Genomic DNA, 15,408 nt, shown 5'->3' with positions numbered 1-15,408 from the left:
TATATATATATAAGAATATATTAACTCTGCACTGGATTTAAAGATTTTTTTTTGTTTTACTTGATTGTTTGTTTTTAATTTTATTTTTTAGCAATAAAATAAATCAAAACTCGAATTCAACAAAGATTCAGATTCAGACCTACTCTTAACTAAAACTTATGGGATCACCTGTGTTTTTAGGATTTGCCCATGTGCTGAAGCAGACAAGTAGCCTGCTCTGGATCATCAGCACACAAAGGAAAAATAACCTTGCTGTTCGGATCTCAAGGAAAAAAATGTTTCTCTCAATCTAGTATATTTTATTTGAAAGGATTAGCTTCAATTTCCCATTTCCCAATGTGTTTCAAATCAGAGAGCAGTCAATATATTTCCTACCCCACTCCAAAAGTGTATACTAGCCCCGTGGGTAAAAATAAGAACTGTTTGTAAATGAGGCTATTTTATACACCACGATTGTTTTGATTTCACCAGAAATTACACTTGCAATACAACTACAAAATGACTCCCTGTGTTCGTCTGGGCTAACAAATAAAGATGAAAGAACACAACCTCAGTTTTGGGAACATCTGAAAATGGCATTTACTTTAAACCCAACAGTGGTTTTATAAAAAAATAAATAAATAAATAACGTCAGCTTAAATGGATGCTCAGATAATTGTTAGCATTTAATAAGGAAAATATTTAAGAACAACATCCTTCCAGCAAAGCAGACTATTCTTCAGATTATTTTGCTTCTACTGGCTTCATGGAGAAGTCAAAAAATCCAGCTTGGGAAGACCTCTTTCTCATACATTTCTTGTTGCCTTACTAAACAAGTTCTGTGGAGTCTTCCTCAGCAGTGAAGGGGTTTTTCTTTCAAAGCTGCAAATTTAATAACTCAACTTCCAATTTCCCACATAAACCAAAACCAACTTTTGCATGGATACAAAACAAAATTAATACTACCTGTGAAACAAGGAAAAGAAAAACATTCTAGCTGATAGAAACGTTTCATTCTAACCAAAAAAACAGGAAGCATTTAATTAAGTTTCCAGTGTTGAAGATATGCTATTGTTGTTTTTACTTTAAAAGTTTTACTGACATTCAGATTAAATTACATGTGAAACACTAAATATTTTGATTTCTTTCCAGGTGCGTGTGTTTGGTTTGGTTTTTTGTGGTTTTTGGTTTGGTTTTTTCATATTTAGCCATGTTTAAGCTTTATAACTTGTAAATCACTAATATTACATTCTTCACAAACTAGTCTGACAAGTTCTAAATACAATTTAGAACTTTAAAGTGCCTAACACCGAGCACTGCATTTTATCCAGGTAAATCTGGTTATCTTCAGCACCAGAAGAAACAATCTTTTCTTACTTTCTGGTTACCACTGATGCAATGCAAATACAAAAAAAAAAAAAAAAAAAAAAAAAAAAAAAAAAAAAAAAAAAAAAAAAAAAACAAAGCACAAATTGAAAAAAAAAAAAAAAAAAAAAAAAAAAAAAAAAAAAAAAAAAAACCAAAAACAAACAAACAAAAAACCAAACCACAAGCAAACAAAACAACACCACCTCAAAGAAATGAGAAATAAAATATAAAGATCAAAGGTCCATAACAATGTATTCAGTAACTTCTAGAAAAGCTGTCCATGGTGATGAAGTAAAAACAAAGTCCATGAAACACTTCTTTGTTTTAACCATATCCCAAGGCAGAACCACCAAAAGAAGCAGTCCCAGTTGCTCTCCAGATCCTCGCTGTTAATTCTCCCCAATCCTCTCTTCTTGTGCCTCCTTGCACAGGAGCTGGGCAGAAGCAGAGAACTGTGGCACAAATTCTTTTGATAGTCCTGCTTGCTTTTAAAGGCACAAAATGCTTGCACTGTCTTAGTTCTGGACATGGTGCTATTTTATATGCTATACAATTCACTATGCTGAAATGCCTAGGCACAAATGAATTAATTTCAACATGAATCTGAGGTTTAATTAGACTGAATATCCTTGCTTTTTCAAGTTCAAGTAAAATCCTTATCATTACCTGAAGGTAGTTTATTTTTTTGTGGTATAATATTTAGAACATTCAAGAGCATGTTAAGAAAAAATGAATGCATACCCAGTCTACATAAATGTAAATTTATTCATAATCAAGAGCAGAATATTTTTCTATGGCATTTATCAAAGCAAATATCCTTATATAGGTATTGTTATAAAATGAACAGTGTGCTTAAAACAAGGGACAATCCCATGCTTTTATGCACATATTTTCAGGTTTGTTAGTGAGCTGAAGCTGTTCTATTTAATCACAAAAGAAAACCAATGATAAAGAAATGCAATGAAAACACCAAGGTATTTTAAAATATTTTCAATAAGGAAACTGCCACTTTACACTGACCTCTTTTCCTTTGTGGTTTCCTTCTACATGCAGGTTTTATGAAGAAAGAGCAAATTATCATGGTATAAAATATGAAAGACTAACATTTTTGAACACATTCAACATTTTCTCGTAAGTTGGGGGCAGAAGACATTTTTCTAACTTTTTCATACATTTCAGGTCATCCAACTTATCCTCAAAGAAAATCTCTGTTTAAATTACATACACATTTTTTGAGGGCCTGTTTTGAAACAAAACACCTACAGTTGTTCAGGATGGCTCACCCACCTTAGTCTCAGAAAGAAGAGGTTAAACAAAGTGGACACATGAACTATTAAGTATTTAAGATGTTAACAAAATCAGAATAATTTTCACCATTTTACACCTCTACTACACATCTTTAAAACTTACAGCTAGTTTTATGAGGTATTCAGTACCCGGGGAAAGCTGCTGAATAGTAAAATCCAGAAAAAGTTCTGTCCTGTTATAGATTACATTCCACTCTGTAAAATTCTCCTCATTCTTGGCAATATATATCATATAGCGATCTAGGATTCCATTTACTTCTACTGGTTCCTTCCATCTGCAAATAAAAGCAAAATATGATTAAGACCAGTAAAGATTCAGACCATACTGAAAAATGTAAGGCTTTGTTTAGGTTACTTCTCGGGGTTTATTTTAAGAATTTAGAAACATAGTTTTGCTACCATAAAAAGAAACCTAAGGCATATCTGTAATGCAGTATGTGTACTCAATAGATAAATTATTATAGCAACACACAAAGCAGGGGCTACAAAATGGGCACATCACCAGAACATTTCCTGCACTGAAGTTTGCTGAGGCTATGCCCATATGTAGGTTATACTGATTGCGTAAAGCAAAATGGAAATTAAGTTGGCAAGTGATAATCAGAAGGTTCACAGAACCTCTAAACTAATCACTTCTATGCATTTAATCATAATAAATTTAATTTTATGTCACAAACCCTTCCCCTGATTGAACTCACTGGAATTCTTGAATAAACTGATGCACTATTGTGTTGTCAGAAAAGAAGAAATCCTTACTTACTGTACATATATTGTTCTAGAATCCAAAACCGTCAGGACCGGGGCATCTACGTGAGACGGTGGCAGCTGTGCTGTAAACAAGGTGACCTGGGAACTGTTTGTACAGCCAGCAAGCGTGCATGCAGTGAGCAGAAACTGGTATGGTGTAAAAACTCCTAAATCTAGGGGGGAAAAAAGGAATATGAATTTATTTGGTTTATCAGTTTTATCATGTTTTTCTGTAATTTTCAGAGAACAGTGAATTCAGAAAATCAAGAAGAAGAGGGACCTGTACGTCTTAAGTGTTTCAGATTTTCCCAGAGGAATGAATAGGTGCTGACTGGTTAATAGCAAATAACTGCAGATTTTGACTACTAATAGATCTACAGAGCATGCTTTGGTTGAGACGACCCCATTGTACAGTACATTTACACTATAACGTACTAACAAAACAAAGATGTTAGCCTCTTAGGTGATACATACTATATCAATTTGCTACAGTGGCAAACGAACACCTTTAAAATTATTAAATCAGATCCAATTAATGGAAAAACAAGTACATGTTCATTAACACAACCAGGTCATATTTTTTTTAAAAAATGTGCTGTATGATACACGAATGTCAAGCATCAATGATTCACTCCATGCAGATTTCTCTATAAGCACGAACACAAAGGAAGCTCATTGTTGCCACCACTCATACTGGTCTATTCTCTTTGCCTATTTGTTTTCAGCTGCATGAATATCAAACATTTGTAAAATATATTTCAGTAAAGACTACCTGTCTAATGCTATAGCAAAACAACTGTTAAATAGTTATTTATTATGAAGCTGTCTTGAGTTTCAATTACTTCAGAAAATGGTAAATAAAATGTAGCATCTTTGCTGAAAAAATATTCTAAAAGATCTTTAGCTTCATTTATTCTTCCCTGTACTAATAAAGGGATGTTTGTCAGAAAAATTACAGTAGGAAAGTAATGCAGACATAATTTTCTACTCTCTTTCAGTTTTTTATTAAAATACACATCACAGATTTTAATGAGCAAATCCTTTAAGAAGGAATTTAAAACTGAGGTTTTGGCAGTAGTATAAAGTATAAAAGTTAAATGCAAATGTTATAGATACACGCTTTTAGTGTGCCAGAGAAGTTCTGTGGTTTTGCAAGATATAACAAATGCCAGTGTTTTCAGAACCAAATAGTATCAAACTATCATTTTGTACAAATATCTGTAAGCACAAATTCAAAAACTGCAACTGGATGACAAAGACATCACTGAAGCAGAAATGTTATAGACCCAACTTCTTTCTCATTAGTTTTCCACTCATATAATGTCCCTGCTGCAACAGAATTCCTTCTGATTTGCTCCAGTCTGTGTGAGAAGAGAACGTACTCGTGCATTTTTATTGAAAAAGCAGTATCACCAAGTGCTACTGTCCTATGGGACAATGTGAGTTAAATGTCACAATGGGAAAGTGTGAGTTAAAAAAAAACAAAAAACAAACCAAAACAAAAAACCCGCTGTAACTAAAAAAAAAAAAAAATCATCAAGTGAATGCCTGTAACACAGTGACATGTTTAATCAACATAATGGGGCTGATTCTACCAGGATTAAGCAGTGCTTATGTGGGTGAGAGGGGGAAAGCACACCCAGAGCAGGTGCCCAAGCTGGCTCAGCAAGCAGAGAAAGTGAACTCCACATAGTGCACCAACTGCATTGCCTTCATTAGTGTGCACCTTCCTGGATACCTTCTTCTTTGCAGCTGCCATCAGAGCAGCCACAAAAAGAACAGATGGAGATGGAAGTCTGTGAGACAAGTATCAGATACTCCATGTTCTGGGTGGGCAAACAAGTGATCAGAATGATTTCACTTTTAGCAATCCTAAAACAAAGAGCTGAAAGCAATCCATGGCACCTATTTAATTCATATCCCTGTAAACAGTGAATACACGTTGAAACTATATTGTATCTCCAAGTTGAACCTGTATTGTGGGGCTTCACTTAGCAGACTGAATATAACACAAGGGAAGAGAAAAGAGAAAAAAGTGGATTTCTGCTTTACCAATTGCTTACGGTAGATCACTGTTTGCGATGGGCTTTGGGGAGGGGTACTTTTCTCTCCTTTAATGAAAATTCTTCACCAAGGAACTGCTTTAAAAAAAACAAAAACCACCAGCTTGTACTGAAACCCTGATTTGACGCACACTGTAGCTGATGAGACTACTTGCATTCATAAGAGTTTCTGGAAATACCTAGTTAAATTTGAAGAGGGAGGAACTTTGTCAAGGATAAAGAGAATGGAAGATAGAAATATGTTTTATTTCCCTCCGTGAAAATAAGTGACTATAAGTCATTGTGTGTGTCTCAGTCCCTGGAATGGAAAAAGCAAAAAAAGAAAATACAAGCAAAGTTTAAAGGAACTGAAACAACAAGGAATGGAAACACAGAACATAAGAGCAGCGAGATCCTTTAGGATCAACTGACAAACATTCTGAGAGAGGAGGGAAGGAGAGAAGAGGTTAAAAAAAAGGGGTAGGAAGATAAAATATGTAAAAAAGCAACATGTCACAAGGATGAAAGGAAATGTCTATTCCTCAGCTTGATTTAATAATGTCAATGTATTTTAACTAATAAATGCCAAGTAGAAAGTTTCAATGGAATCCGAAATATTTTGGTGAAGGCTAAAAGGAAAAATTAAGCTAGTGGGAGCAGGAGAAGAAAATACAGAAATCAGAGACTTAGGAATGTCACTCAAAGGTTTGGATGAGCCCGCAAATATAGTGTAGGTAGTATTTCTAAAAGCTTAGAATCAGAAACTGACAAGCTGAACAATAAAAATCATATTACATCGTAACTGATGCAATTATTAGTCACAATCTGATATGGCAGATATTTTCCCATTTAAAGTTCACAGTGTTTCATAATGGATCGATGGGTTCAAACAACTACAGATACAAAGATGAATCTGAATGAGGAGGGAGGAGGTTCTTAAAACTACAAAGCTGCTGTTTGTCAAGGTCCTCTAGCAACAACACCTTGTTTACCATTTGCTTGATTGCATGATTTGCATAAGATCAAATGTAGGCAACTGTGGACATGAAAAACAGATCACTCTCAAACACATTAGAAACGGATCCACAAGCATTATCCAGAAATGTGGTACAAGAAAACGCATCCCAGTGCATGAAAAACTCAGTGATTAATGTCAAACAAACCATAATTTACAATATAGGGCATGAATTATATGTTATTTTACAATTGATTTCATGCTGTTGCTGGAAGAATTTGATTGATCTCAATTTACAAAATGAACCCAATAAGCAGACAATTATCATCTTTTTAACTCACAGAAAAACTGTAATTTTTTTCTTACACATTTGCTTGATCAGGTTATATTTCTGTGTGTTCCACAACTCCAGTCCCCTCAGTTACTTTAAAATAATATCAAATGCTTCTTATTGCAATTTTGCTATAACTACTCTCTTAAATCACATATTTCTTACCAAAACAAAGATAAACTTAAAAAGAAATAGAGGTTTACTGAGAAAAACCTAAATTCAGAATTTGGTCTTGTACTCATTTTTGGACTCAGAAAGGCAAAGAGCATCAAAGGGCAAAGAAAAAAGATACTTTCTTGGGGGTACAGGATTCCCTCAAATTAAGGTAACAGGTAGCCAGAAAAATAATTCTGTGTTTTTCACATCAAAACAGAATAAAAGAAAAAAACTAAAATAAAACCCCACATACCAGTTTTAAAACCATTACTTACTCTCCCCAAATAATAAGGTGGGGGGGAGGGAGGGGAAGAGGAGGGAGAGATAAACCTGTCTTTTAATCTCTTTAACTTCAGAGGCAATACAAACAAAATTCTTGTCTAACTCATATGTCACCAAGAGAATTGCTAACTGTAGTGGCTATCGCTAAAATTGACATTTGCATACCACTACATTTATTATATATGTGGATCTTCCCACAGTAACCAAGACAGCTATCTTAAATATCATGGTAAACCTAACTACAGTGGTTGGTATATATCCAGTTTCTAATAACCCCCAGCATAAGTCCTGATAGCACAATCAATGCATGAGACAGAAAGAATAAGAATGACCCTGTTTGCATGGTCAATAAGAACACTCACTTTGCTTTGATCAAATTTAATGGGTAGTCATTGAAAGATAATATGCAACACTACAGTGCTACTTTTAGCATGAAATTGGAGAGATGTTACTAAGATAGAGAGGAAAAACATAGTTACTAGAGTAAAAAAAAAAACAAAAAAAAAACACCACAACCCGGAAATTAGAGATTTAAGAACCTGACTCAAAACATGAGCTTTACCATCAAGATGTCAGAGTACATCACAGTTCAAAAATAACACAATAGTAATGTCTAATGTTTTAATTTATCTGTAACATGAAGCAGTCTGTCTTCAGGTTTACAGAAAGAGAGTCACACACCCTTCTTTTCTCCCCTCTTCCATCCTATTTCCACTCTCCCTGGTTTCAGGCAGCTACTGTAAGGCCCAGAAATGGCAACGTCTTGTCCTGGTGAGGGCTCAGTTGAAACACGACTTGCATGAGGAACCCCACATAGTTTCTCTCAGGAAAATAATTGAGACAATATCTATCCCATTGCTATATTCAAAGGAAAATAATACAGCAGCACTGTAACAAGGGATTGTTAGCAGCACAACAAAGAAAACCTGCTGAGAGAGTATGAAGATTAAAAACTTCCAAAGAATTCCAATCACCACATTGTTTATGTAGGTAGACTGTATGACTACTTCAGCTCATTCCTCACATCCTTATTCTGTTCCCTCATCTCCTTTCTCATAGTTTGCTAAATTAACTCACAGTAACAATATTTAATTAGAAGGTAAACTCTTTGGGACCATAAATCCACATCACCAAATACAGCAATATCCCCATCTGATTTTTTTATCAACTACCAGAACAAAAAAAACAAATTCATGAAGTAGGTGCCAAGATCATATTACCAGGCTTGCTCCATCATACATCATTAGCAGTTCTTTCCATCATTTTCTGAAAGCAAGGAACAACTCATACACAACTTCTAGTACAGTATATCCTGCTTTCTGTATTTATAAAGCATCAATTAGGTAATTACATTGACACTCAAAGAACCATCACTAATGTATAACCTTCTCTGGGAAGGTATTACACAAATGCTGAGTCTTTTTGCACAGGTCTCCTGTGAAACCCATGCCATACTCACCACTCCCTCAAAAAATATTTCCAAAAAACCAGGGTGTCACAAATTACAACACTTGCCTACTTCAGGCACTTCAGTGATGCAGAAGAAAACAGTGTGCTCAAGTACCTGTGTAAACTAGCAATGAGTGGCCTTTCACGTGTGGAACTGGCCCATTAACTACAGAAAACAGCTATCTTCCAAGGTAGCAGCAAATTCAGACAGATATTAATAAATGAGAATGTTCCAGAGTGAGAATTAAAAGAATTTTGTGCAGCCACTAAACACAAGGGCAAGAAATAAAGGGAGAGAAATAAACTCTGGGTCACAAGCAATTATTTTCAGGAAGCACCATAAGCTGTTGTTTGCTCTCTAACCAGCAAAGACTTTGACGCAATGGCATATGGACGAAAGAACTTTGCTTCTAACTGGACAACAAATGCCAGCGTGCTTTAGAAGGTATTTGCTCAGCAGTAAATACTGCTGGTTTTCCAAATTACTCATAAAGGAGTAAATCCTTATTCCATTTGAGATTCATACACTTCAGAAGAGTTCAGGAAAGGCACAACTTCCAGGCCCCATCTGAGGAATTTGTTTAATAGCACAAAACCATCTATCATATGGGAACACCAAAAAACATGACAGTCAAGGGTTGGACTGTGTGAAAAAGTTTTATTCAAGAAGAAAAGCCCTTTGACACAGATGTCAAACAAAACAGTCTTTAATCATTTCCGTTTGCAAGGATTTCAAAAAGCTAATGAAGTTATTACTTGCATGTGGTAGAACTACAGTCCCACTTTTGGAAAAGGGGCAGCTCCAAAGTACTTTAATGCTTTGAAATAACAGCAAAGATTATTAAGTCTACTTGTTTTCACATTTAGTAACAGTACCTCTTTGTTATGCTCTTATAAGCCTTAACTGTTGCGCAAAAACCTTTCTGCCATTTATCAGCCCAAACTCTTGTACTTCTCTGAGCCTCAAATGTTATGCTTCACCCTGGACAATTCACATTTCCATCCACTCCTGATTATTGTGTTTCATTTTTCCTTTTTTGGGGTTTTTTTTCGGTTTTGTTTTTGTTTTGTTTCTTTAAACTATTAGTTTTAACCTTAGCCTAGCAAGGTACATATCTTTTTAATTAAACACGCATATTATTCCTTTCCCATTGCAGAAGTGGCAATACAAGGGTTCCAGTCTTTTATTCTAAAGCCATGTCCCTGAGATAGTTACTATGGGTACATTTTCCAGGCTGCTCTTGCCCTCCAGTTAGGACATGCTAGCTAGAAATCCTAAAGGTGCTTAGCTGAAGAAAACTCAAACCATGTGGAGTGACACATACCACGTTGCTTAGAAAAAATTGAAGGGAAACATCAGAGCAGGACATTTAAACTTCTCTTACTACTTTACGACCAATTAATCTACCTGATTCCTTGTGTGACTCTCAAGACATTTCACGTCACTGACCACAGAAGAATCACAGCGAATGAGCGAAGCTCCTTGGAACCCTCCTTCCCCTAACATCCCTAAAGTGTTCCCCTGGCCCACCATCATTAGTCACCGCCAGAAAAATATAGAGGCACTTTGGGAGACTTTTTAAAGCTTCTCTTGCTGCCAAAACAACACCTAGCCAGTCAGTGCAAACATTCAGCATCAGATGAACCTAATGAACTTCCAAGTTACATCACTGTTTACTAGAATTAAAGTCTCCCTAGTTTACTTCAGTTGTAACAGCTGGACAAATAAGGTGAGCTTGAAGGTCAGAGGGGGAGAAAGCAGAAAGAAGACAGAGCCCATTAATTTTTACCAGGCACATGAAGAGAAGTAATTGTGGCCATACCGATACCACTATCTTAATTTCTCTGTCATTTCTTTGCACATCATACGGTATTTTAAGATTTAAATGAAGATTTCCATTCATGAATGCTTCCAATCCAGTCACTGCATTGCTATAATCTTAAATAGAGGGGAGTTGTTAGTATACATCACAAGAACCATGATCTCTCAGTCAATGTCGAGCCCAAAAAAGTGAAAAAGGAAAAAAAAAAAAAAACATTCTACTTCTATATTACTTCAGCTTTACGCTCATAACAGGAAAATATATTTGCACTAGGCAACTACATTACAAATTTGAATCTCAGATACCTGCTGCTATAAAACTGAACTACTCTGGATTCACATTAGTATGACCAAGAACCCCTTGGCTCACTAACAGAAGTACATCCTGTATTGCCAAGCAATTCTGACCTTGCTGCAGTGGGAGAAACAAAATTTAGATCCACCTTACATTTGGTGTTGAGTTAATTGTATCAGGCCAAGAGAAGTGTCTGATTGCCACTTTTACAGCCCACTGAAGAACACTTATGAATGTGCAGCTGTGGTAAGAGAAGCCAGCAAGATGTTAAGTTATATAACAATACATGGTAAGTAATACAGCAACTATTACTATCCATTTTATATAAATCAATAGTGCAGTCTGATCTGGAATAGTATATATTACAGAGTGCAGAAATAAAGTCTGTCTGGAAAATGGCAGCGAGAAAGCACAGGCTTACAAACACACTCTCAGGAAGAGAGGCTGAAAAAACAACCTGAGAAAAGGAAACAAAGAAGATGACACACCATACAGGTATATAAGATAGTAAGTGCTACACAGAAAAGCAATTGGGACCCTGTGTTCCCACAAACTCCCTTGCAACAATACAGAAGAAAAAAAAAGGACATTCAATACATTTAGAAAGTGGAATTTTCAAAGAAACTCACCCCACCCAAAATCATGGAACATCTGCTGCTGACAAGAAGATTCAGTTTTATCTTTATAAATCAAATTCTGGGGAATAGACGCTGAATATCAACATAATGTTTTTAAATTATTTTCATAAGTATCACTGTAATTTGCAAACCTGTGGAACACATTCCTGCAAGATTTCTATACTTCTCTCTCTGTATCTGAGACTACTTAGAACTCTGCAACACTATTTTATAAGCTTTACTGCCAAAGAAAAGAAAGAGGGATGTGAGGGAGGAAATTAATTTCCAAAAGCAATATTTTCTTTGACAGAAAGGAAAAAATTTTACTAGTAGATTTTACTTATTGAAATTGAATACGCATAGTAAATCACAAAATACCAGTTTATCCTCAAACAACTGTTTTAATCAACAAAATATTCAACAACAACAAAAAAATAATCAAGCAAGCAGAAACTTGAGACAGCACACTCACACTAGAAATTGGAATCTACACAAGAAAAATATGACAACGGCTGTTTGAACTCGTATCAGCTAAAGGTTACAGATTAGTGGTTTACAGATTATGAGCTTTATTTAGCTATACATGCATTTTACATTACATTTACACCACATACATTGTAGGTAACTTGTTCCACCATTTTCTATAGTACCAAGCCTGCAAGATGATTAGAGAACAACTCTCACCATTCAGGCAAGATATCATGTGATTTAAAAGTTTCTGTAGAATAGATACTATCACCTTCCCAGGACCAGAACAGCTCTGTATATCTGAATTATAGCCATAGAATAAAGAGCTTTGGTAAAACATTACTGTAGTAGTGGAACAAGGACAGTAGGAGGATTCGGCTTCTGAGCACTGTCCCTAAACAAGACAATTTATAGCAAGTTAAATCTGTTCCAAGACTACAAAAACTGAACTAGCTTTCAGATGACCACAGAATTAGCAGCACTGTAAAATATATTGTACTTCTACCTGCTCTCCTCTGTCCTTACTGGAGCAATCAGCCCCAGCTGTTGAGTCATCAATATGGTCAACATGTGGTTGGAGAAAATAATTGGGATTTCTTTTCCCTCATTTAAAAAAAAATAAAGTTTATTTTAAAAACACACACACTAAAAAAAAAAAAAAACCCAAACAAACACAAAAACCCTGAACCCTGAAAAGTCCAAAGTTTTTTCAACTTGACATGTTGCACTACCCAGTTATATCATGTAGTGTCAGTACTGTCATCAGATAACATAACTGCCACAATCTGATGTGATGCATTAAACGGGGATTACCAGAATAAATCATGTTTGTGGGTACACAGATCACAGGTGGTGCAGTCAGCTGCTCTGTATTATGGCGCGTCTATAGGATGTGCAGATTAGGATATAATGTTCAGAGGCTTGTCCTCGTTTGTGAAGTGCTTTGCAACCATAACTCAATAGTAAGGAGCCACCAAACAGTTATAATGGCATAAACCATCATCAGGGAAAAATACAAATCGATCAGTGCCAGCGATATAAAGGAAAGAGCATGCATCTGTCCCCAGTCTCATAAATTCAGTGGTTGTTGCAGGCTTTTTCTCTATCCCACATGTACTTTATTAATAACAGTAACTATCATAAATAATAATAATGCAGAGCAGTTTATTTCAAGATGAATGCTGCTCTTATTATCTGTTCATCCTCTCCCTTATTTGTTACATCCTGTCTATATTCCTCCTGTAAATGCAGGGGGAGAGCTAGTTTAATTTATTGTTTGAAGTTTATGCCCTTTAATTGGCAACAGTGTGCTATGCCAAGAAAGTTGTCTATGTAGGCTCCCTGAAATATCTGCACACCTTAACTGGCATGTTAAGCTTGTACAAAGGAGGCATAGAATTTACATTCTACTGCACGTTATAAATAAGTAATAAGAACATATTAGAATTATGCATTTACTCCTACAAGTGAGAGTGAGATGCATAATTCACAAGTGGCAAACCCTTAAGAGGCTTTCGTATTTCACCCCAACCCTCTCCCCCCTCCAATCTCGTGTATGTAGAACATAGCATATTTTTCAGTTCCACTGAACCACAATTATTCTTTTTTTTTTTCAGCTAGACTGTTCAGATTTTATAATCACTACTTCTTCTTTCTTGCAGAAAGCAACAGTGTATGTTAGTAGTCATCGTTGGAAATGTATTTACTTTATGTTACAGTATTGGTGACATCTTTCTGAATTTTCTTGTGATACTCAGGGACGCGACTGTAAGAGGCAGATGTCAAATGGCAGTGCTTTCAGAAGGTGCCAGAGTAAACTCAAGTCCTCTACCTAACTTACACAGAGAATGCAGAACTTGCAAATGAAACTTCCTTATGCTTCACAGTTAAACTGACATACTGCTCCTCTAGTTGGATCTCCTGGAGGAGGAGACTAATCTCAATGCTCATTCATGTCCTCAGCTTCTCTGCTGAAACCTGGAAACTAATACCTGTTGTGACCACAATTTATATGACAGCATACGAAGGCCACAGATTTTGCAGAGCCTGTGGCTTTACTCCACAGCGGTTCTACCTCTAAGAAGAACTCTGTCAGCTGGTGAAAAGGTGTAGGAACAAGGAATGGTTTTAGTCTAGTTGCTTTAATATGTTTTGGTTCTCCAGCTGGAGCACTACAGTGTTGATTAATGTCATTCCCAAAGAGGCATCACTAGGGACAGGCTCTTTGGTGGAAGAAGTCACCTTGTAATTTCTCTCAACTGCTTTGAACTTACTCTATTTAGTTCCCTGGATTTTCCTTTGCCCTGTGTGCAAATATTTTAAATAATGTTCTAGTTCTAGCTACTGTTTGTTTATTCTGCCTCAATATCTGCCATGCAACTTCTTTTCATAGTTAAGTTGACTTGTACCTCTCTTTTTCGGATAACATTTATTTAATATTTTGATTTCTTCAGTGTCCCTCACTTTGAGCTTTCCTTGACTGCTTTACTTCTGCTTGTAAACTTGGGAGAAAGACTTCAATTTTGCATGTATTTTACTTTTACAATTTGACAGCTTAAAAATTGTTATGTGACATTGCAACAACGGTATTAAATCTGATATCTCAAAAATCGAAGAGACATTAATTGAAATGAAATAATAAATTTACCCTTACTTTTTAGAATAGCAAAAGGCACCACAATTATTTTGATACATAGGAGATCATTCTTATTCTTGAACTAATGAGAAGGTTAGCACTAAAGCTCATGAGAACATGCAAACATTCTTGTCATTTGGATTAAACTATTGTTCCTTGATCAGAAAACAAATTACTAACAATGTTAAAATTAAGTGAGCAAAAACAGCTTCAAAGCTGAAGTCACTACAAAGTTCGGCTTTCAAAGGGAAACTATTGACATATTGTACCAATATGGGTTACTTTGCACTATTCATAACTTCCTTCATTTTCTACAGTTCTCCTAGAACAGACTGTGGAAATATTTACCACTTACACATCCTTTGTACGAACTCACCCAGTCTACCCAACAACCCTCTACCAGTAAGCAGTGAGGACCCAGAAGCTTTTAACAATCCAGATTCTCTAGTCACCTCTGAATGACCTTTTCCACCAACAGAGGAGATGCAAAGCTATTCACCCACTGTCCTAACAAAAAAGCTTTCAGCTGTTGGCAGAGCTGTTTTAGCTGTCCCTATTATCTATTCAGCACTGATTCCAACTTTAATTTATACCAATTAGAAAAAAATTAAAAATTTTTTCCCCCCCCCCCCCAGATATTTGTATAAAATTTTATACACTTATGCATTTCTGTTGATGGAAACCACATATGCTCACAGAAAGAACATAGAAACTTGTTGAACTGATTAAATCACAAACTAGAATAAGAAATTGCTAATGATACATTTCCAGATACAGAACACAGGCAGTATACTATCACCAGTATAAAAACTCATTCTTTCCCACCTGATCACTTATTCTCTTACATGTGCAGACCTTGTGCAGCACCACTCCTCACCAAAATGATTGAACAGCACCAATCTTAAATAAGCATCTGGATTTCTAATTTACATGTTTTCCCGGATGACTGGAGGAA

At 35.7% G+C, this 15,408-nt stretch overlaps 1 protein-coding gene across 1 annotated transcript in view; it reads right to left on the bottom strand.

Annotated features, from left to right (window-relative positions):
* LOC104468711 (usherin-like) overlaps positions 1-3,574 on the bottom strand; it is a gene marked incomplete at both ends in the record, with an annotated part of 16,169 nt that extends 12,595 nt beyond the window's left edge. Inside the window, 2 exons of the mRNA XM_010082938.1 lie at positions 2,758-2,929; positions 3,415-3,574. Coding sequence (XP_010081240.1) covers positions 2,758-2,929; positions 3,415-3,574 — 332 coding nt within the window. The remainder of the gene's footprint in view (positions 1-2,757; positions 2,930-3,414) is intronic.
* Between the last annotated feature and the right edge of the window lie 11,834 nt (positions 3,575-15,408).

Source organism: Pterocles gutturalis, unplaced genomic scaffold (assembly GCF_000699245.1).
Source record: "Pterocles gutturalis isolate BGI_N339 unplaced genomic scaffold, ASM69924v1 scaffold6930, whole genome shotgun sequence".
In the NCBI taxonomy this organism is placed as follows: domain Eukaryota; kingdom Metazoa; phylum Chordata; class Aves; order Pterocliformes; family Pteroclidae; genus Pterocles; species Pterocles gutturalis.
This window is presented reverse-complemented; position numbering and strand designations above follow the sequence as displayed.